We start from the raw sequence: 21,811 nt of genomic DNA, 5'->3' as shown, positions 1-21,811 counted from the left end.
CCAAGTTATATTGCTCCCTTGTTTTATTGTAACTGCATTCCTTTGCCTTCTCTTGTTTAATGTTTTTACTACTATTACTATTATTATTATTACTTAGATCAATGTTATTTTTGCCTTTTGTTCCCTATCTACTTAATTGTAAACCGACATGATGCGATATTTATCGCGAATGCAGGTATAGAAAAACTTTAAATAAATAAATAACTTATCCATCTTACTGACTTGTTTAGAATTAAATTCCTTCTGTATAAAAATAAAATTTACAATCAGGAGCTTTGCAGTACAGCACATGCTTCCAGTCTTCTTCTGTTGCAAGGGGTGTGGGGCCTGAAGTCTGGAGTCCTCTCATGGGACTGCTGGATAATATATGCAGATGAGCCTTCAGGTCCTCTTCTGTTACAAGAAGTACGGGGCCTCTGGAAGTTGGGACTTTGGAGCCTGAAGTCTGGATCAGACGCAGTGACCTCTGGAGACCACAGATCACATTGGAAACCCATTTGCAATGTATCATGCATATTCATTACGTATTCTGAAAACCTGATTGGCTGTTCAGTCCCTAGGAGAAGTTTGGAAAATCCTGGCCTATGAAAACATCAGAAGAATGTACCATGACTTAAAAGGGAAAAAAAGAAAACAATAGATGAGGCACCAAACAAAGAATCATCAAAATATTGTTTGCAAGAAATTACGAACAAGGAATCTTTACCTGGACTGTGGAACAGTCTTGTCTACAAACAGGAAGATTGCTTTCTCTGATGGGAGCTGGATCCGTTTTCTGATGATCCACATAAACTGAGCAACAGTGATATCTGATGGAACCAGATATTTTCGCTTATCAATATCCACAATTTGGGAGCCTGAAACTTTTTCCACAATGACCTGTAAGCATAGAGGTAGTTTATGGAACAGAGGGAAATAAATGAACTCTGATATCACAAGGAGATGGATACACAAATTAACTTTAACATTCACTTCTGCTAAGATAGAAGTTGGTTTGCTTGTGTAACTGCTTCCCTATTAACACAGGGATATGCAGATGTTAACTTTTAAAAAGGTGACAGATACACAAAATGGACAATATTTTACCTGCCTACATTGGTGCAAACACCACTGTTAGTCTTTACTGGTGCAAATCTTGCAAGTGATTAAAACAAAACTACATGTGTAATTTTGCTTTAATTATTGTTGAAGGAAAAAGTTATCTACAGAGATTTTCACACCTGCTTTTTCTAGACATAATGTGTAATCTTCAAAAACCAAAATTATGCATATTGGTGACATCATAACCCACAAGCAGGCCTCCCGAGTCAGTGCCTCTCTGATCCTCAGATCACACTCTGAAGAGTGCTGGGCTGGCAAGAAAGCAAGTAAAATCAAGGTATGGTGGGGTATATAGTTTAATAAGAGAGTACTAGCACAACTTCATTATACCACAAAATATATTTGCATATAATGGAAGCAAGGATTCAATGCGTGCACATTATGTCATGCATATTCACTGTGGATATCCTAAAAACCAGGCTTCTTTGTGGCTCTTACCTGCTACTTACACATGGAGCCAGTGTCTCTAAATGTCTCCGGGTAGGTGCCCATTTTGTCACCAATGACCATCACACAGTATGGTCTGATAGAAAGACTTTGGTCAATGAGGGACTGCAGGCTGGGAGGAGGTGGGTGAAGCAGAAGAATAATAGGCTAAACCGAAAGGAGCTATAGCAAGGGCATCAGCTCTTTATATCAAGAAAGTTAATAAAAGTAAGGGCAAAAGGTTTTCCAAAGAAGTGGCTGAAAACACAAGGGACAAAAGATTTGTCATTCAAATATTAGAAGAGATCAAACCCCCCCCCTCCCAAGGAAAGAATATCTGGTCAAACAAAGAAGCAGATAAGTCAGGATGGCCAAAGTGCAATGGAAGAAAAGAGATAATGTGAGGCAAGAAAACTTTCTTCAGATATGGCAGTGAAGGAAGGCAAGCTTGAGGGTTTTTTTTTAAAGATTGATAAGAGATAAAGATCAATGGGTAGAGAGAAATGAGTTCAGTTTTCCCTAAAGAAGGGGTTGGAGAAGGAAGAACCACTGCCAGTTACTAAAGGTGCACATGAAAGTACCATATTTTCCGGTGTATGTTGTGTGTTTTTTCCCCCCAAAATATCGTAGGTGCGGCTTATCTGTTGCATTTTTCTCTCTCTTTCTCCCCAATTCGTCCATCACACGCTGTGTGTATACCCTGCTGCCATGTGCCTCTCTCGAGTTGGTCCATCACACACTATGCACATATGCCCCACAACCATGCAGCTCGTATGCATGATGCACCAGCGCGCCATCAGTCGCTATCCCTGTATCAGTCAAACGGGGGATGGAGAGGTGTGTCTTATCCACTGATGTGACTTAGCTATAGATTTTACCTAAAAGGTCCTGTTTAGGCAGGGGTGTGACCTATACACCGGTGCCTCTTATACACCAGAAAATAAGGTAGTTAGATACAGCACCATTTACTAGCACAACTGAAACTGAACAAAGCCATGGGCCGGATAGGATGCACCAGCGGCGTAGTAACAGGTGGGCCATGACCCACCCACTTAGTGTTGCCTGGTAGCCCAAGAAGAGAGGCCGTCGCAGGACCCCCGTGAACAGGCCTAGCGCTATCAGGTGTGCACACCCAGCAGAGCAAGAGGCGACCCAGGAAGTCCACAAGGCCGCCAGTGGCTCCCATCCCACTAGCAATGGTAAGAGAATGAGGGCCGGGGAGCCACTGCTGTCTGAGAAGAGAACCCTGCTGGGAGAGAGCCCATTCACCTGCTTCAACACGTGTGCCAGCCCTATGGAATTCAAAACTATTGTGGCTAGCACATGAGATCAGCATAAAGGAAGTGCTAGCCACAAGAGTTTTTGTATAGTGCAGAGGTCAGCACATGAGGAGAAGCAGAACATCCTCCCTTTTCTGCTCCAATGGGGAGACTGCCTGAGTCTTGTTTTTGTTAGTGAATGGGAGCCTGCCTGGTGGGGGGGGGGGGGGGGGGGGGTTTGGTTGTATATGGGAGACATGTGAGAGTGGAGAACCTGGGTATATGAATGCAAAAGAGAGAAAGCATGTGCGATTGAAAGAGAGCATGTAGGAATGAGACCCTGTGAGTGAGGGACCTTATGTGTGTGAAAGTGGGAGCCTGCGTGTTTGTTTTTTTGACATGTTTTGTATACCGTTTACAGGAAAAAATATTAGGAGACAACAGTTTTAACAGAATTTCATAGATAAAGTTGGGTAACATTGGAGGAAGTAATAGTAGGGTTAGTTTTTAAATAGGAAAAAAAGTTCTTCGATGAATGTGAGAGCACGAGAGTGGGAGCTTCTGTGTGTACGGGAATGGCAGCCTGCTTGTGCCTGTGTGAGCCTATGTGGGAATGTGAACAGTATGTGAGACAAAATGTAAGAGCGGGAGCTTGTGTATGTGTGGGGGGAATGGGAGCCTGCATGTGAGAGAGAAAGCATATAAGAGTGGAGACTGAGCGAGAGAGTGTGTGGGAGCCTGTGTGTAAGTGAGAGAGCAGTTCGGCTTGTTCTGTTTGCCCTCTAGGTGGTGTATTAGTGTTCCAGGGCTTGGTGTAATGCTTGCCTTTGCTGTCTATTTGTAGATAAGGTTGATGCTGTTTGAGTGTTACTGCTGTTCTGGTATAGCAAGATTCTGTGCGTTTTTGGGGTTTTTTTGCCTTATTTCACAAAATGTTTGGTATTGAAGGGAGTTTGCTGTTACTGAGGTGGCACCAAAATTTGAATATATATATTTTTTGCATGTCCTAGCTCTATTCTGTACCTGTTGCAAATCTTAAATTCTTATTCTTATTATTGATGTTTTATTGTAGTTATGATATTCTCTACATTTTTAGAAAGAGGATTCATAAAAGAATACATTGATATTTTATGATTGGATCTTATGTTTGTATTCTTTGCTTACATGATGTATTTATAAAACTGTTATATATATATATATATATATAATTAATTAATACAGATAAGGTATTTTAATGCTAAGTGCTTGAAATAATAGAATTAAAATATTTTAAAACATCACTCCCGATGAAACTACTTAGAAATCCATTGTCAGGTGCGCTCTAAAGCATTATTTATGGATAAGAGTACAACTAGTAAGGCCTAGACCTGTATGTCAACTGCCAACCCATGTTAACCTTGGCCCCCTCCCCCCCCCCCAAAAAAAATTCATTTCTGGCTCCGTCATGGGGATGCACTCTAGATGATGATAGTGAGAAGGTTGGAAACTACGGGCTGGTTAATACACTTTCTTGCTAGCTTGAGATTATGGGAGAATTGGTCGTTCCTTCAGTGCCACAGAGCAGACCAGGCATATGGGTTTTTCTCCCCTATCAGCAGATGGAGACAAAGACGAAAAACTTTAGCTTAAATGACAGTTTCAGTAATGTGCCACCTGCAATCCCTGAATACAACTCTGTAGCCAAGCCAAGATATGGTTAAACCAAAAACAATTCCCCTACTTCACCACAAGCAGGGGGAAGGTAAGCTCATAACTCCAAGACCCTAAGCCTATAAAGAAGATTGAAAACTCTCCATAACCATAAACTTATTCCTATTTACACAAAGACTAGGAGTGGTCTTTTAAGAAAGGGTGGTGCTCTGGCCTGATCTGTGGAACTTGAGGAAAGAAAATTAGCAGATAAGAACCAATTATCCTTTCCTTATCATTCCTCAGTTCGGTCCAGATGCATGGGATGTACCCAAGCTCCCCTAAACTGGGCAGGAATCTAAAAATCCTGCTTGCAGTACACTCTTTTCAAAACCAGCTGCTGTATGCGCACAAACGTCCAGCCAATAATGCTTCATCAAAGAGGGTAGAAGCAACCAGGTCGCTGCTTGGCAAATCTGTGGGGAAACCAGGATGCTGCCTGCACTCTAGTAGAAGGGGCCTGTAGACCCTCTGGAATCGGTTGTCCTTTAGCAATGTAAGCGGACACAATTGTCTCCTTTAGCCACCTGGCAATGGCTGCCTTTGCAGCTTTGTTCCCTTAACACGCACCTCCAAAAAGAACAAATAGATCATCAGACCTCCGAAAACTGTTAGTGACCTTCAGTGACTGTGTATGTCCAAAAAGTGAAGCTCTTTTGCATGTGGAGGAGGAGGATCCAAACCTGAAAAGGCTCGAAGCTCCACTGTCTGAAGCAGATGAAACACAGATAGCACCTTGTAGTGAGTGGGTGGAAGGAAGGATGGAGGGGGTTTTGCCTTGCAGTCTGGATCATCTACCTTATAAATGGCCTGTGACCGACGGCCCGCAAATGCGCAGTAGAGACCAGCTCTACCGCGCATGTGCGGGCGAGCACGTCGCTCTGAGGCAGCTTCAGAAAGAAAAAAAAATGGCGGCGTCCAGTGGCAGCAGCGGCGGTACCGGCAGCGGGCGGCGACGGCGGTAGCGAGCGACGGTGGTAGCGGCGACGGCGGTAGCGAGCGGCGGTAGCGGGCGGTAGCGAGAGAGGGAGAAGAGAGAGAGAGGGAGGGACGGACTGAGTGGGAGGGAGGGACGGAGAGAGAGAGTGAGAGGGAGGGATTGAGTGAGGGGGAGGGATTGAGTGAGGGGGAGGGAGTGGGACTGAGTGAGAGGGAGAGGGGGGACTGAGGGAGGGAGTGGGACTGGGAGAGAGAGGGAGGGAGTGGGACTGAGGGAGAGTGAGTGGGACTGAGTGAGGGAGGGGGGAGGGAGTGACTGAGTGGGAGGGAGGGATTGAGTGAGGGGGAGGGACTGAGGGAGGGAGTGGGACTGAGGGAGAGGACGGAGGGAGTGGGGACTGAGTGAGAGTGAGTGGGACTGAGTGAGAGGGAGGGAGAGAGGGGGGAGGGAGTGAGTGAGACTGAGTGGGTGGGAGGGAGGGACTGAGTGATAGGAGAGGGGAGGGTGGGGAGGAGTGGGTGAGGGAGGGGGTGGTGAAGAGTGAGGGGAGAGAGAAAGAGGGGGAGGTGAGAGACAGAGGGATGTAGCCCGTTTTAACGGGCTTAACGGCTTGTACATACATACTGAGAAAATGACGACACCCGACTATGGCTTATGGAAAAATTTGAAAAGCTATATTTCTCTATATTATATATGCACAAACAGATGCTTATAAGAACATTTGTGACAAAACAATTTATATATCAGCACAATGAGCCAAGGGTAAATAGTCTTTCCCAGCTAACGGAACTATATATATATAAATGGCCTACAATAAGCAGTCACTTTCCTGAAATAGCATCCACCAGGCTCCCCAGATAAGTGACATCAAGCAGACTGTTAACAGAACCGGAGAATCTTTTGCTTTGTTGAGATGGTCTTGCTGAAGTGGTCTGGTTCAGCTCTCGGCAGAGAATCTGCCCATCCCACCGGGTGCTAGGGTCTTACCCCTGTTTCTGGACATGCGCTATACAGTTTTCTTTGTCTACTCGTTCTCCTGATGTATTGCCAAACTAATATGATAAACTGCTGTGTGTTTCAGGACAGCTCTGAAAAGTTGGATTCCTGTGTTTTATTCACTACTTCTAATTGCCATTTTGTGTACATCATTCTCCCTCATATATGAAACTACTAACCATGCACTTTTCTAAATGCAACATGTCATGTTGGACACCCAGAATCATAACAATAAAATCTGCTTCAGTGTCATGTAAATACAAACAATTTAACCATTATTTCAGAAGCAAACACTACTGTAATAATGTGTGTTCCAAAGGATAAAAGCACACTTGTATCTAAAAGGCCTATAAATCTATATCTGCAGTTTAAACTGTATCTATAAACAAAATCTGGGTTGATGCCAGATGTTTTCCAGCTTTCAGCTCTCACGTATTTGCTAGTGCTGCATTTCACTGAGCAGTCTTTTCTCCCTAGTTGCCAGATGGCTCTAAGTGGTATTCTTATCCTCTGATTAGGTCTTGTCTCCATCTTGTATTTTGTATCTCTCTGGGGTAGATTTTATAAATTTGCGCAAGCGCGAACAAAAGTACGCTGGATTTTATAAGATACGCGCGTAGCCGCGCGCAAGGGGGTGCACATTTGTGCAACTTGCACGCGCTGCCTGTTCCCTCCGAGGCCGCTCTGAAATCGGAGCGGCCTCGGAGGGAACTTTCTTTCCACCCCCCCACACCTTCCCCTCCCTTCCCCTACCTAACCCACCCCCCCGGGCCCTATCTAAACCCCCCCCCCCTACCTTTGTTGGCAGATTTACGCCTGCTAAAAGCTGGTGTAAATCTGCGCGCGCCAGCGGGCTGCTGGCGCGCTATCTCCCGACCCGGGGGCTGGTCCAGAGGCCTCGACCACGCCCCCGGTCCCGCCCTGAACTGCCCCTGACCCCAGACATGCCCCCTCCCCTTTTACGAAGCCCCGGGACTTACGCGCGTCCCGGGGCTGTGCGCACGAAGGGCTTTTAAAATCCGGCCCTCTGTGTGTAACTTTGAAGGTTTCCAGTTGCTTTCTATCAAATTAGGAGAAGGGAGGGCTACCTAGCTTCCTAGAATCCTGTAATTCCTTCTTTATGCTTTCAGCATTACACATGCTTAAAAGTAATACTGCGCCTCAGTTATCTTTTCTGGCAGAATATTCAGTACTTTCCCAACAAGCTCCATGCTGACCTTGTACTATAATAGGAGTATAAGTTGTTCTTTCCTCTCATACATCCTAATTTGCCATTTTACAACATAATTCATCATTTTGTCAGTACTAACTTCTGATCATAGTCTTATACTGCCTACCTGCCCCTATTGCATTCAGCAAGCCTGACACAAGTAAGTTTCAGATGCAATTGCTGTCTGTCTGTAAATCAACATAACTGTATTTCTCTCATAAGGAGCTAAATTAACCCTTTGTGTGATTCACTGAAGTGTCTTCCACAAGACTGGTCCTTGCTGCTAATCCACACCTTGGGCAAAAAAAAAAAAAAAAAAAAGAGGGCACAGTACACAGAGATACCCCATCTATAGAAATTTGCAGAAAAGGTTTTCTACAAGTCAAGGCCTGAAATGCACCTGGCCAAGCAAATAACCACAAAAAAAAGAATAGCTTTAGCGTAAGGTCTTTCAGCAACGCTTTTCTTAATGGTTCAAAAAGCGACCCACAGAAAACCCATAGAACCAGATTAAGATTCCTTGAAAGAAAAACTCGCTGAACTAGGACATAAATGTTTAACACCCTTAAGAAAATATACTACATCCGGCTGAGAAGCCAGGGAGAATCCCTGCACTTTGCCTTTGAAACAGCCCAAGGCCACTACCAGAACTCGCAGAGAACCGAAAATGAGCCCCTGCTGTAGCCCAATCTGTAAAAAGGCCAAACATGAAACACCATCCCTCTTGCAGGCATCATACCTCGAACACCTTTCACACCCTGACATATGCCAAAGTAGAGGGTCTCCTAGCTTGAAGCAAAGTAGTGATGACTTCCTCCGAATATCCCTTCAACCTCAAGTGATTCCTTTCAAAAGCCAAGCAGTGAGACAAAAGCAAGCCACCTGTTCCAAGAAAATGGGCCTCTGATGAACAGCCTGAGCCAAAGGGGATCAGTGGTCACTACCACCCACGCTGAAATCTCCAACTTGTCCCTGCTGCAGGTTGGCCTGAGAAAGCCACTAGAAGAGACTAGATCTTGATTCCCCCTGTAATGGCAGACTGAGCTGAAAATCCTCCAACTGAGGTTCCAGTGGGAAAGCAATGCCCTCTGAAGAAGCTACACATGTCCAGAGTTAGATTTACCAAATCTGCGAACCATGGCTGATGCAGCTATTCCGGAGCCACGAGAATTACCTTTCCTGGATGTGTTTCTATACATCTCAGAACCCTGCCTATCCATGGCCAGGGAGGAAATATGTACAATAGAAGACCGCGAGGCCATGGAAGGGCCAGGGCATTGATTCCTTCTGCTAGGATCTCTCTCCGGCGACTGAAATAATGGTGTGCTTTGGCATTCTGCTTGGATGCCATCAAGTCCAGCTGGAGAAGCCCCCACCTGGCCCAAAGGAGAGCAATCACCTCATACACGAGCTCCCATTCTCCAGGGTCTAACACTGTCTGCTCAGGAAATCCACTTGAACGTTGTCCACACCAGCTACATGAGAAGCTGCCAGTCATCAGATGCTACTCCACCCAGCAGACAAGTTCCTGAGTCTCCTCGGACACCATCACACTCCTGGTCTCTCCTTCATGGTTGATATAAGTCTCTGTGGTCACATTGTCTCAGAGAACCCGGACTACTTGATTGCATATTCTTGGAAGAAAACAAAGCAATGTCTTGTGAACTGCTCTCATTTCTAAACTATTAATAGACCACGTAGCCTCCACCGCTGACAGCCGGCTGCCCAACCTTTCAGACTGGCATCGGTGGTCACTATCATGCAGTCCGGAATCTCATCCCTGCTCCAGGTTGGCCCGAGAAAGCCACTAGAAGAGACTGAACCTGGATTCTGGAGCTGAAAATCCTCCATCTGAGGGTTCCATTGGGAAAACACCCGCTAAAGAAGTTGCACATACCCAGGGAACTAGATCTAACGAAGACTCCATACAACCCAGGACCTGCAAATAATCCCAGACTTTGCGGTCCAGCAACAACTGCAACAACCTCTGGACTTGCACCTGCAATTTTAACATTCCCTCTTCTGTTAGAAAAATCTTGCAGAGTTTGGTGTCAAGACAGTTCCCTAGATACTCCAATTTCTGGGTCAGGACCAAGTTGCTCTTTGCCAGATTCATAACCCAGCCTAGAGTCTGTTGTCTCTGCATGAATCGCTGAACAGAGTGCTGGCAGAGCTCCATTGACTTCGCCCGAACAAGCCAGTCATCCAGATAAAGATGTACTAAGATGCCCTGTTTCCGCAGGGCAGCAGCCACCAGCACCTTGGTGAATGTGCGAGATGCTGTCGTCAGACCAAATGGAAGAATACGAACCTGAAAGTGATCTCCCAACACAGCGACGCATAGGAATTTTTTATCCTCCTCCTGTATGGAAATAGGGAGATACGCTTCCAAAAGAGCAAGAGAGGCCAGAACCTCTCCTTTGCGGACCACCACAATGACTGACCTCAGAGTCACTATCGACAGGCTTGGAACTTCCAGACCATTATTTACCGTCTTTAGATCAAGAATGGTCCGATAAGTACCTTCCTTCTTCAGAACCATGAAATAGATGGAATACCTTCCTTTGCCCCTTTCCTCCACAGGCACTGGGACTATCACTTCTAGCTGACGCAGCCGATCTAATGTAGACAGAATTGCTTTTCACTTGCCTCAGGAGACGCAAGGAGAGATCATGTAAGGTTTTGCTTATCGTATGAGCAAATTCTAAGGCATAGCCCTGTTTTATGACCTTCAGAACTCAATGGTCCATAGTTATTTATTTATCTTATATTCCTCAGCTTCCCAATGGACATTCAGTGTGGATTACATACAACATTCATAAAACTTGTACATACATAAACACAATAAAACATATTAAAACATACAATAAAACACATTCACACATTGTGATCCACTCCTAGTAAAATAAAAAGGGTCAGAGGCACCCTGATAACCACAGATCAGCTTCTCTGATGAGTCTAAGTGAACCCTGAAAGGACTGCGACTTGCCAGACCCATGCTGCTGGAAGGAGGTTCCTCTACATGGGCAATATCTCCTTGCTTCACTGTATTTCTGTCTGCTGGGAAACTCTTCCTCTTCCCCACTGGCTTATCCTCAAGCAATTTATGCCCATTAGACTAACCAGCTGCTCAAGCTCCTCACCAAGTAAGAGCTTGCCCTTAAAGGGAAGATTACCTAGTTTCGACTTGGACCAAACAACTGCAGATCAATTCCGCTACCACAGAAGTCTTCTAGACAAAACCGAGGACATCATGTTCCGGGCTGATATGTGCAGCAGATTATACAGGGCATCTGCAATCTAGGTTACCCCAGTCTCCAACTGCTCTGCCTGTTTTGTCTGAGATTGAAATCCCCTCTCCCTGCACCTGCAGCTGTTGCATCCAGCGTAAACAAATGTGTGCTATGAAGCTACTGTATACTACAGCTCATATGCTCACAGCAGGAACCCCAAACATCATCTTCAGATGAACTTCCAGCTTCTGGTCCTTAACATTCTTCAGAGCCTCGGATGCCAAACTGGAATGGTAGTCTTCTTGGCCACCACCGAGACCAATGCATCTACTTTTGGAGTTTCAAGAGCTCCAACACCTCGTCCAGTAGTGGATACAGTTTTGCATTGCTCTTCTAACTTTTAAGACCAGCCTCTGGAGTATCCCACTTCCTGATGACTAGCTTTTTCGTTGATTAATGAAATGGAAACCCCTTCACTGGACCTCGAAGCCCTTCTCATGATCAGACTCCTCCTGCGTCCCCTCTGGAAGAGCTTAACCACCCTCAGGTTGTTGTCCTCTGTCACAGAATTCCTCCCTGACCCCAGGGGATTCTCAATCCTCATTCCCTGGAGGCTCCCCCATCCCTCTCCGAGGACTCTGTGGCTGCAGCCTTAGACTCCCCCTGACAGGCCAGTTGTTTAGGCTTGCTGCTCCTCCAGAGAATCTGGGATTGAGAATGCTTCCCTGAAGCCCCTTTTCTTGGCAGGAAGGCTATGTGCAGCAAGAGCACAAACTCCGAAGAAAAGGCCTTCCCAGTCTCGAAACCTTCCTCCAAGGATTCCTCAGGTCCCTCCAATTCTTGAGCGCACTCAAGATCAGGAACAGCCAGGGAAAGGGCGGGGAAGCTGGCCCCTCTCCCAATGTCTCCTGCACCACAGGAACTGACTCCAAAATGGCTGCGGTTCCCGTGCTGCAACAGGTATCAGGCTTACTTGGGTCTGACACCCGGGATTCTTTCTGGTCGCGGACATGCTTCCCGGACCCAAGCTACTTTCCCCCCCACCCCATCACGCAGCACTTACAGTACCCTGCCATAATCAGCCACGATCTAAACTCTGCACAAGCGTGGCAACACTTCCCGCGCTCAGCGGCCCCGAAAAGCTCCACAGATGCAATGGTGGGCCAAAAAGAAGTTCCCCAGAATCGCGCATCCAGCCCCACAGCAAAGGACAGTCGCACTCTAGCCTCCCCCTCTAGCTAGAGAAGCCGCCGACTCATCTCAACAACACGACTTCACGATTCTGCCAGCTCTGCTTCCCTGGTGCCTTTCAGCCCCCCCCCCTCTTTTTTTTTTTAAGTTACAGTACCTCAGCACTGAACCACCACAAACCAGGGAAAAAAATAATCAAAGGTTACTTTCCTGCTGTAGTCTTCATCAAGCCGAGCGAGGGGTGTGAGAGAGCTGTGCGTAGATGAAGAGGGAGTCAAACCATTGACTTTCAATCTCCCCAGACACCAGGCTAAGCCACAAGTAGGGTCACAGATCCCCTACTTGCTCTACTCTACTAAGGGGGTAGCCCTTCCCTAACCTAAGGCCCTAGGAGCAATGTTCCTATGTCTCCTTTTTTTATTTTATCTTTTCACTCACATTGCAGGCTTTGCACCTCTACCATCTGCTGGAGACAGCGAAATACTGAGGGACTGCAAGTGGCACACTGCCTTAAGTGACAGTTTCCGTAAAGCTTTTCTTTTGCCTCCATCTGCTAATAGAGGAGAATAACCCATGCATCAGGACTGATCTGGGAAATAAGTAACAGTGCACATCAGATCATTGCCATCTACTGCATACTGCTCCTGTAGATTTCTACCCCCTAAAAGGTGAGTTTTAAAAGCCATATGCAAATGGGAGATGGGTGTGCATCTAGCACATGTCCACAAACGCACACAAATATCTCTCACTGGTGGAAAAAAGGGGTTGAATGTAGGTGGGGCAGGGCCAAGAGATATCCACATATTAGGAGCTACCACCCAGGAAAAAGATCTAGGCAATATAGTGGATAATACTTTAAAATCGTCGGTTCAGTGTACAATTCTGGTCGCTGCATCTCAAAAAAAGATACGGTTGTGATGGAGAAGGTACAGAGAAGGGCAACCAAAATGATAAAGGGGATGGAACAGCTCCCTTATGAGGAAAGGCTGAAGAGGTTAGGGTTGTTCAGCTTGGAGAAGAGATGGCTGAGGGGGGATATGATAGAGGTCTTTAAGATCATGAGAGGTCTTGAACGAGTAGATGTGAATCGGTTATTTACACTTTCGAATAATAGAAGGACTAGGGGGCATTCCATGAAGATAGCAAATAGCACATTTAAGACTAATTGGAGAAAATTCTTTTTCACTCAACGCACAATAAAGCTCTGGAATTTGTTGCCAGAGGATGTGGTTAGTGCAATTAGTGTAGCTGGGTTCAAAAAAGGTTTGGATAAGTTCTTGGAGGAGAAGTTCATTAACGGCTATTAATCAATTTTACTTAGGGAATAGCCACTGCTATGAATTGCATCACTAGCATGGGATCTTCTTAGTGTTTGGGTAATTGCCAGGTTCTTGTGGCCTGGTTTGGCCTCTGTTGGAAACAGGATGCTGGGCTTGATGGTCCCTTGGTCTGACCCAGCATGGCAATTTCTTATGTTCTTACGTATGTAGCTAGATGCCTGGGTGTGCATTCAGGTCCCTTTCAGCACAAAGTTACTTCTATGGATGAAGTGTAAGCCTAAATAAAAGTATTTCCAGCCATCTATGAAGTGCTTGAGAGGTCTGGGTTAACTAAGGGGAATGCAGGCTAAAGAATCAGATGTGTCTTGAGGACCTAGCTGTAGACTGGGCAAACTGGTGATAAACTGGTCATGTCAAGGACATGTGCATGTTATAAAATTCCCTCACATGCGTGTCTCAAAGCCATTTCCCGGCTGTACGTGTACATACTTAAAATTAGGAGCAGACATACATGCTCCCGGCCTATTTTATAACATGTGCGTACATACACGCAGAATATAAAATTAAAGAGCATCTGGCCTTGCGTCCGTTTTAAAGCTACCATCCCTGTGCATAACTGCACTTTTTGGCACTGACTCTTAACTGCCCAGTAATCACGTTCTCAGGCTTTCTTAGATCATGTTTCATTCTCTATTCCTCCAGGGGTGTTCACTCTGTTGCAGATCTTTGTGTCACCTGCAACAAGGCAAACCGTGGGCAAGTCACTTTACCCTCCTTACTTACGGCTCGATCCAGTAAGGCCGCGGTAAAAACAGTGCGGTAGTGTCAGGCGCACCCTTCCTCCCCGCACGCACAGTTCTCTTCACTAACTCCCCGATACTCTCCTCTAATCGCATGCAAATGCATGCCGCGGCTTTAAAGCGGTAGGGAAGGGTTATGGCCGCGTAACCCATTTTACTGTATAGGCGCTTAATACAGCGCCTATACAGTAACCAGGGTGCGCTGGTACCTGTCATTTCAAATGACATTTGAAATGACAGGCACCAGGAAGTGTAAAAATCAAAATTTGTAAATACCTGTCGGAGGGCCGCGTGGGTCCAGGCGGCCGGCGGGATCCGGGGGGCCGGTGGTCGCGTGTTAAATCTAGGCCGCGAGCGGGTGGGCGCGGCAGCAGCGGCGGCGGGGGGACACGCGTTAGTTCGAGACGGCCGGCGGGTGGTCGCGTGTTAAATCTAGGCCGGGTCCGCACAGGCGCACATTCATTCATTCACTGCCGGTGGGGGCTGCCGGAGAGGCAACCCCCACCGGCAGTGAATGAATTCATTCATCCAGGCGGAGGAGCCGGCTGCTTTCGCCACCGGCTCCTCCGCCTGGATGAATGAATGCGCGCCTGTGCGACCCCTGCGTTTCGGCGCTCAAGGCGTGACGTCACGGCATGTGACTGCCTTGAGCGCCGAAACGCAGGGGTCGCACAGGCGCGCATTCATTCATCCAGGCGGAGGAGCCGGTGGCGAAAGCAGCCGGCTCCTCCGCCTGGATGAATGAATTCATTCACTGCCGGTGGGGGTTGCCTCTCCGGCAGCCCCCACCGGCAGTGAATGAATGCGCGCCTGTGCGACCCCTGCGTTTCGGCGCTCAAGGCGTGACGTCACGGCATGTGACTGCCTTGAGCGCCGAAACGCAGGGGTCGCACAGGCGCGCATTCATTCATCCAGGCGGAGGAGCCGGCGGCTTTCGCCGCCGGCTCCTCCGCCTGGATGAATGCGCGTCTGTGCGACCCGGCCTAGATTTAACACGCGACCACCCGCCGCCCGCCGGCCGTCTCGAACTAACGCGTGTCCCCCCGCCGCCGCTGCCGCCGCCGCCTGGAACAGGCACCCACCCGCCCGCGGCCTAGATTTAACACGCGACCACCGGCCCCCCGGATCCCGCCGGCAGCCTGGACCGACGCGGCCCTCAGACAGGTATTTAAAATTTTTTTTTTCTTCTGACAGGTTTTATGTGTCCCACATCATTACATTTTCTCGATCATCTCTGTATCGCTTTTTTTTTTTATTGTGTTTTATTGTTTTTGAGTGTCTTAAGCGGTGTCGATGGATTTGTTACTAGACTCACAGTCCTAACTCCTACTAGGGGGAGGCGGTAAACTAACAAGTTACGGCCGCGGCAAAACAGTGCGTTACTAATGAGATAACTTGAGCGCGCGTTACGGTATCGGAGGGGAATAGCTAATTCCTTCATTATACAGCTAATTCGTTCATTTACATGCCGGGTGCGGGAAGGGTTACGCGTCTGTTTTAAGAAGCGCTACGGACGCCCGAAACTGGAAACTGTATCGCTGATTTGCCTTACGCGTCCGAATTGTGCGCAGGGAGCTCGTTACAGACGAGAAAACTTCAACTGAATGTTACTGTATCGAGCTGTTAGATTGTAAGCCCTCTGGGGATAGAGAAATACCTGAATGTAAACCGGTGTGATATCTCGATTGAGATCGAATGTCGGTATATTAAAAAGAAAAAAAATTTATTTAACTCCTCTGCAGTTTTACTGACAAAAGGTATTGAGAGAATGGGCCCCAGGCCTGAGCCTTCAGACACTCCACTAATGACCTTTCTCTCTTCAGAGTGAATGCCACTTACCATTATCCTCTGTTCTCTGTCACTCAACTAGTTTCTAATCTAGGCCACCCCCCTTAGGACCCAACCCCCGGCTGCACAGTTTATTAATGAGCCTCCTGTGTGGGACAGTGTCAAAAGCTTTGTTGAAATTCAATTAAAACACATCCACCACATGTCCTTAATCTAATTCTCTAGTCACCCAATCAAAGATATGATTTGTTTGATACTATCGGCCTGTGATAAAAGCGTGCTATCTCAGATCCTGCAGTCTATAGAAAGTCCACTCTCCTTTCCTTCAAGAGAGGCTTCAGCAATTTTCCCAGCACTAAGGGAAGAATAAAGCTTTACCCAGAATTAGGAGCATGCTTGAGTGCATAGGGAGAGGCTAAACCATTAGAAAGAGGGGTAATAATGCCTCTTTACAGATTGTTGGTAAGGCCTCAACTAGAGTATTGTGTTCCGTTCTGGATGACGTAGCTCTGAAAAGACAGTGTCTATAGACGGTAAAGAAAAAGGTAACCAAAATGATGTGGGGTTTGTACCAAAAGCCCTAAGAAAGAAGACTGAAGACCTTTAATATGTTTACTCTAAAACAAAAGTGAGATGGGAGGGAAGGTATAACTCAGACATTTAAATACCTTTAAAGTATTAATACACAAGAAACCAAGCTTTTTCAATGGAAAGGAAACTGTAAAACTAGGTGTGACAAGATAAAGCTCCAAGGGGGTAGATTCAGGAACAATAATCAGGAAATATTTTTGCAGGGTGGATGCCTGTCTAGTACTTCATAAAAGCATGAATACCCAATGGCAAGAGAATGGTAATGAAGTACTGGAATAATCTGCATAGACTGGCCATTACACCCCAAAACAGCAGTGATATGACAGCATTGTGCTTCCTAGGAAGACATGGGGGTAATCTGAATGGAACAGCATTTCTACTTTGGGTGGATGCACATATAAATCACTACTGGGCAGACAGTATGAGCCATTGTGGTCTTTGATGGCAGATAATTACATTCATGCCCATTCAATAAAGTATGTGAGAGAGCCGGCACTCCGAGGCGAGCGCCTCCTCTTCTGGGCTCATGATTCTTTATTTAAATTTGGGCCCGCATCTCCTTATTGGTGGAAGCGGCGGATGTCAGGGGGTCTGACAGCCGATGCTTAATTTTACCGGCGTCGGTTATCGAACCCGCTGACAGCCACAGGTTCAGAAAACGGACGCCGGCAAAGTTGAGCATCCATTTTCCAACTCGCGGGCAGATTTTTTTTTTGGGGCCTCCGACTTAATATCGCTATGATATTAAGTCGGAGGGAGTACAGAAAAGCTGGTGCTGTCTGAAATTAACGCCTGCCTTTGGCAGGCGTTAATTTCTAAGAGTAAAATGTGCGGCTTGGCCGCACATTTTACTTTCTGCATTGCAGGTGTGGAGGACTAGCCTAGTGGTTAGAACAGTGGGCTACGAACCAGGAGACCAGGGTTTGAGTCCTGTTGTCGCTCCTTGTGACCTTAGGCAAGTCACTTTACCCTCAATTGCCTCAGGTACAAACTTAGATTGTAAGCCCTCTGGGGATAGGGAAATACCTACAGTACCTGAATGTAATCCACTTTGAAGCGCTGAAAAAAGTGCAAAAAGCGGAATATAAATCTAAATAATGATGAGTGCTATTTGGTTGACCAAACAATAATAGCGCGGCTAAATGGTGCGCTCAGCCGAGCACACCGTTCTGTATGTTAGATCTCTCAAGCCACTACTTCCAACAGGCAGTAAACACCTACCAGATATTAAGGTGCAACCACCAATTCATTTCAAGAGCAATCTAATCCATACCTGCAGTAGTAAAATGCCTCGTAGGCATAATTTTAAACTTTTATTTTAAATGCCTTAAAAGCGGATTACATTCAGGTACTGTAGGTATTTCCCAGTCCCCAGAGAGTTTACTATAAAAGTAGTAGGGCCCTCATTTGAATACAGAATCGTGCGCACATATGCATTAAAACTGCATTGAAATTCAGTTTCATAACACACAGGTTGAAATATTTTCTAACTCCCGATGCAGTAAACTAACGGTTTCTTATTGCATCAGGAGTTTAAAAAGTGTGCTAACAGAAAAATGTGTGCTCAGAACAGGCTGAACACATTTTAAACTCAGGGGCATAATGGAGTGTCTCAGCTGATTTATATGCACAAAACATGATTTATGCAAATAAAATATGATTTAGCCTCACAAAAATGTCAGCCCATAAAGTATTTTTTTGTGCATATAAAGCATATTTATGCACAGAAACCATTATTTGTATGCGCAAAGCATATTTTCTGTACATAAATCCCAATTCCAGGTCCCTGTGTTGGAATTTCAATTTCTGCCCATAGACTTGACAGAAGCGATAGAAACTTTACTCCCTCTAAACCAGAATTAAAATTTACAGAGCTAAGACATGTGAGTTAATCCAGCACATCTCTCTGTCAGGCCAATACAGCACAGTGCGCGCCGGTGGCGCGCACTGTTAACCTGCGATTAGACGCGTGTTTGATGCGCTAGCTTTACCCCTTATTCAGTAAGGGGTAATAGCGCGTCAAAAACGCACATCCAACCCCCCCGAACCTAATTGCACCTGCAACATGCAAATGCATGTTGATGGCCCTATTAGGTATTCCCGCACGATTCAGAAAGAAAAATGTGCAGCCAACCCCCCCGAACCTAATAGTGCCCGCAACATGCAAATATATGTTGATAGCCCTATTAGGTATTCCCGCGCGATTCAGAAAGCAAAATGTGCAGCCAAGCCGCACATTTTACTTTCAGAAATTAGCGCCTACCTAAAGGTAGGCGTTAATTTCTCCAGGTACCGAGAACGTGCACAGAAAAGCAGTTTTTACTGCTTTTCTGTGCACCCGCCGACTTAATATCATGACGATATTAAGTTGGAGGTCCCGAAAGTTAAAAAAAAGTTAAAAAAAAAAATTTGAAATCGGCCCGCGGCTCGCAGGTTGAAAACCGGACGCTCAAGTTTGCTGGCGTCCGGTTTCCGAACCCGTGGCTGTCAGCGGGTTTGAGAACAGACACCGGCACAATTGAGCGTTGGCTGTCAAACCCGCTGACAGCCGCCGCTCCTGTCCAAAAAGAGGCGCTAGGGATGCGCTAGTGTCCCTAGAGCCTCTTTTTGCCATGGGCCCTCATTTGAATACAGAATCGCGCGCACAGGAGAGTGGCCTGTGCGCGTGCAGGGAGAGCGGGCGTTTGGCCACTCTCCCGCGACTTTTACTGGATCAGCCCGTGTATTGGGGAGTAATACATAATGCCTTCATTTCCATGGGAGGGTAGCAAGCAGGACCTTGCTACATAGTGACTTTTGGCACAAAAAATGCACATACAGTTGAGGAGAAAAGTGAACACACTTCATTGCTTCTGCCCTTAGAAGTTTGTACCTGACGTAATAGAAGATGAAGTAGCAGGATTTGAACCCTGGCTTCCTTGATTTGCAGCTTGCTGCTGTAACCACTGGGCAACTTCTCCACTTCACTATTTTGTCAATTGACTGTACTCCCTGTATTCCTACCAGCTGCATCATTAACTCCTTCAGTTAACATGAACAACTATGCCAAGAAACTCACCGGAACACGATCAGGATACTTTGCTCGAATTTTTGCAGATTCAACATATCTGTGCTCTGCAAATAATAAAAATAAACACAAAATCACTAAATAGGAAGAGAGTAGGTGTATGTGAAAAAGAAGAGGAAGGGTCTCTCCAAGCATACATTACTGTTACTTTCTGCACCTAATGAATCTCTGTATCAGAGAAATGCGGTGTCACTTATATAACATAGACTGAAACATAAGCCAAATTTCTCAGCCGTTTTGCTTGCACTATTTTCCTGGAAAGTTTCTAACTTCTAGAAGCTGCAGGAAAGAAAATGCTAGGATTCACTATTTAAGAATTCTACAAGCAAACTGACTACAGGCTCTTGCACATTTTTGACCTTTACTGTAGTGGTACGGGTGTACTAAGTATCTTATTTTTGCATCCACAAATCTATATTGCTACGCCATTTTTAGCAAAACATTTAAAAGAGCGTCCTACTTTGAAAAGAGTTTCTCCAGCTCCAGTCCAAAACCCGCTACAGATCTTTGCCAGAATGACTGATGAGCTCATGCTACCTTGCTGTACCACATTTTCTCAACACCCTTGAACCAGTGGGGTCGGGATTGGGGCCTGATTCCGAAGGCCTGTTTCCCCCTTTATAAATTGGGAAAGGCCTAGGAGCAATCAGGCCCTTAGCCTGGCGCTGGTGTGAGGAGACCACGCAGGCTCCGTGCGGAGGACCGACACCAAACTGGACCAGGCTAATGCTATCGTGACGGGCTCGGGGCTTGCTTAGTCTTAGAAACCAGTATCGGAATCCATAACAGGTGCCAGGTTCAAGTACGAGGCGGGTCGGGCCCGATTCCAGGATGACCGTGCTCCGGCCTGTGCAGCGGAACTGACACAAGGGTGACAGGGCCAAGCCCTCTCTTATCACGCAGCTCTACCAGCCGCGGCCCCCGCCGTCACTTACCCAGCGAATGGTCCTCCTTAAACATCCACTTCATGGTACCGGGATGTAGCGGACAGCGGGACTCGCACCGAAGAACAACAATAACAGGAAGAGCGCGGCGCCCGCACTGCCCTCTGACGTCACTCCGTAGCAACTCGTTCAGGGGCGCGCCTTCAGATGCTTCGTTACCGAGCAACTACGGAAAGGGCGTGGCGTGGCGAACCGTGGGTAGCGCCTCCAGCGGCAGGCAGCTGAGAGTGCAAAGGGAGTAGCGTTCGTAGCACCGGAGCGCACTTATGAGGCAGATCGGGGGTAGTTGTGTTTCTCAGGGCTGGCTCTATGCCGAAATGGAAATACCAGCTTCACTCACGCCTCTACCTGCAGCATCACTCTCACCTTCCATCCTCCTCACGCTTACCTTTTATTCCTGACCCCCACCTCATTTCCCAGCCTCCCCTTCTCATCGTCCATTCATGCCCCAACTGCTTCCATCCTCCCCTCCACTCCATGGGCCCCTCCACAAACCTTCCATCCTCCTTTCCCATCCCTGGTCCCTGCTCCACACACCTTCCATTCTCCCTTTCCATCCCTGGGCCCCCAGCCACATTCCTTTTAGCCATCTCTGGTCCCCTTCATACAAATTCGGTCCTCCCCTCCTCATTTTCCTTCTGTCCCTGCACCCTCTTTCCATCCTTTCTTCCATCTCCCTCCTTCAGTCTTACTCTCATCACTCTTACATTCTGTTTTTGCCTCTCTCCATCCTCTTCTCATTCTTACTTTCCATCCCTGCCACACTTGCTATCTTATCCCTGCCCCACGTAATTTTCCCATCCTCCCTTCCTTGCTCTTACCTCCATCCCTGCTCCCAACACCTTCCATCCCCTCCTCTCTCTTACCTTCTATTTCCGCCCCACAAATTCTTCCATCCTTCCTTCTTTGCTCTCACTTTCCATCCTTCCCCCACCTCATTTTCCCATCCTCCCCCCTTGCTCTTACCTTTCATTCCTGCCCATCTTCTTCCATCTTCCCCTCCTTGCTCTTACCTTCTGCTCTGCCCCCCTCCTTCCATATTCTTCTCCTTGCTCTTACCTTCCATCCTTGCACCTCTCCTTCCATCCTGCCCTCCATCCACCAGGTGAATAATTGCTGCTAAACATAGTCCTTTCTCCCATGGCCTACTGGGCCAAACTGCTGTTGCCCCTGTCAATAGGACAGCAGTGCAGATGGCCTGGCAATTCTAAAGGCTGCTTCCTGCTGGCTCTGCATGAGATACATTATTTGAACTATGTAAGAAACAGAAATCTCCACAAAATCTAATTTGGAATC

General features: G+C 46.8%; 1 protein-coding gene across 1 annotated transcript in view; it reads right to left on the bottom strand.

Annotated features, from left to right (window-relative positions):
• The window catches only part of GABARAPL2 (GABA type A receptor associated protein like 2), a 37,590-nt gene extending 16,930 nt beyond the window's left edge, over nucleotides 1-20,660 (bottom strand). Inside the window, exons 1-3 of the mRNA XM_029608245.1 lie at nucleotides 20,507-20,660; nucleotides 19,563-19,618; nucleotides 707-879 (exon numbers count right to left, since the gene is read on the bottom strand). Of these exons, the coding sequence (XP_029464105.1) occupies nucleotides 707-879; nucleotides 19,563-19,618; nucleotides 20,507-20,540 (263 nt within the window). The 5' untranslated portion in view covers nucleotides 20,541-20,660. The remainder of the gene's footprint in view (nucleotides 1-706; nucleotides 880-19,562; nucleotides 19,619-20,506) is intronic.
• Between the last annotated feature and the right edge of the window lie 1,151 nt (nucleotides 20,661-21,811).

The sequence above is a fragment of the Rhinatrema bivittatum genome, chromosome 7, assembly GCF_901001135.1.
Source record: "Rhinatrema bivittatum chromosome 7, aRhiBiv1.1, whole genome shotgun sequence".
In the NCBI taxonomy this organism is placed as follows: Eukaryota; Metazoa; Chordata; class Amphibia; order Gymnophiona; family Rhinatrematidae; genus Rhinatrema; species Rhinatrema bivittatum.
This window is presented reverse-complemented; position numbering and strand designations above follow the sequence as displayed.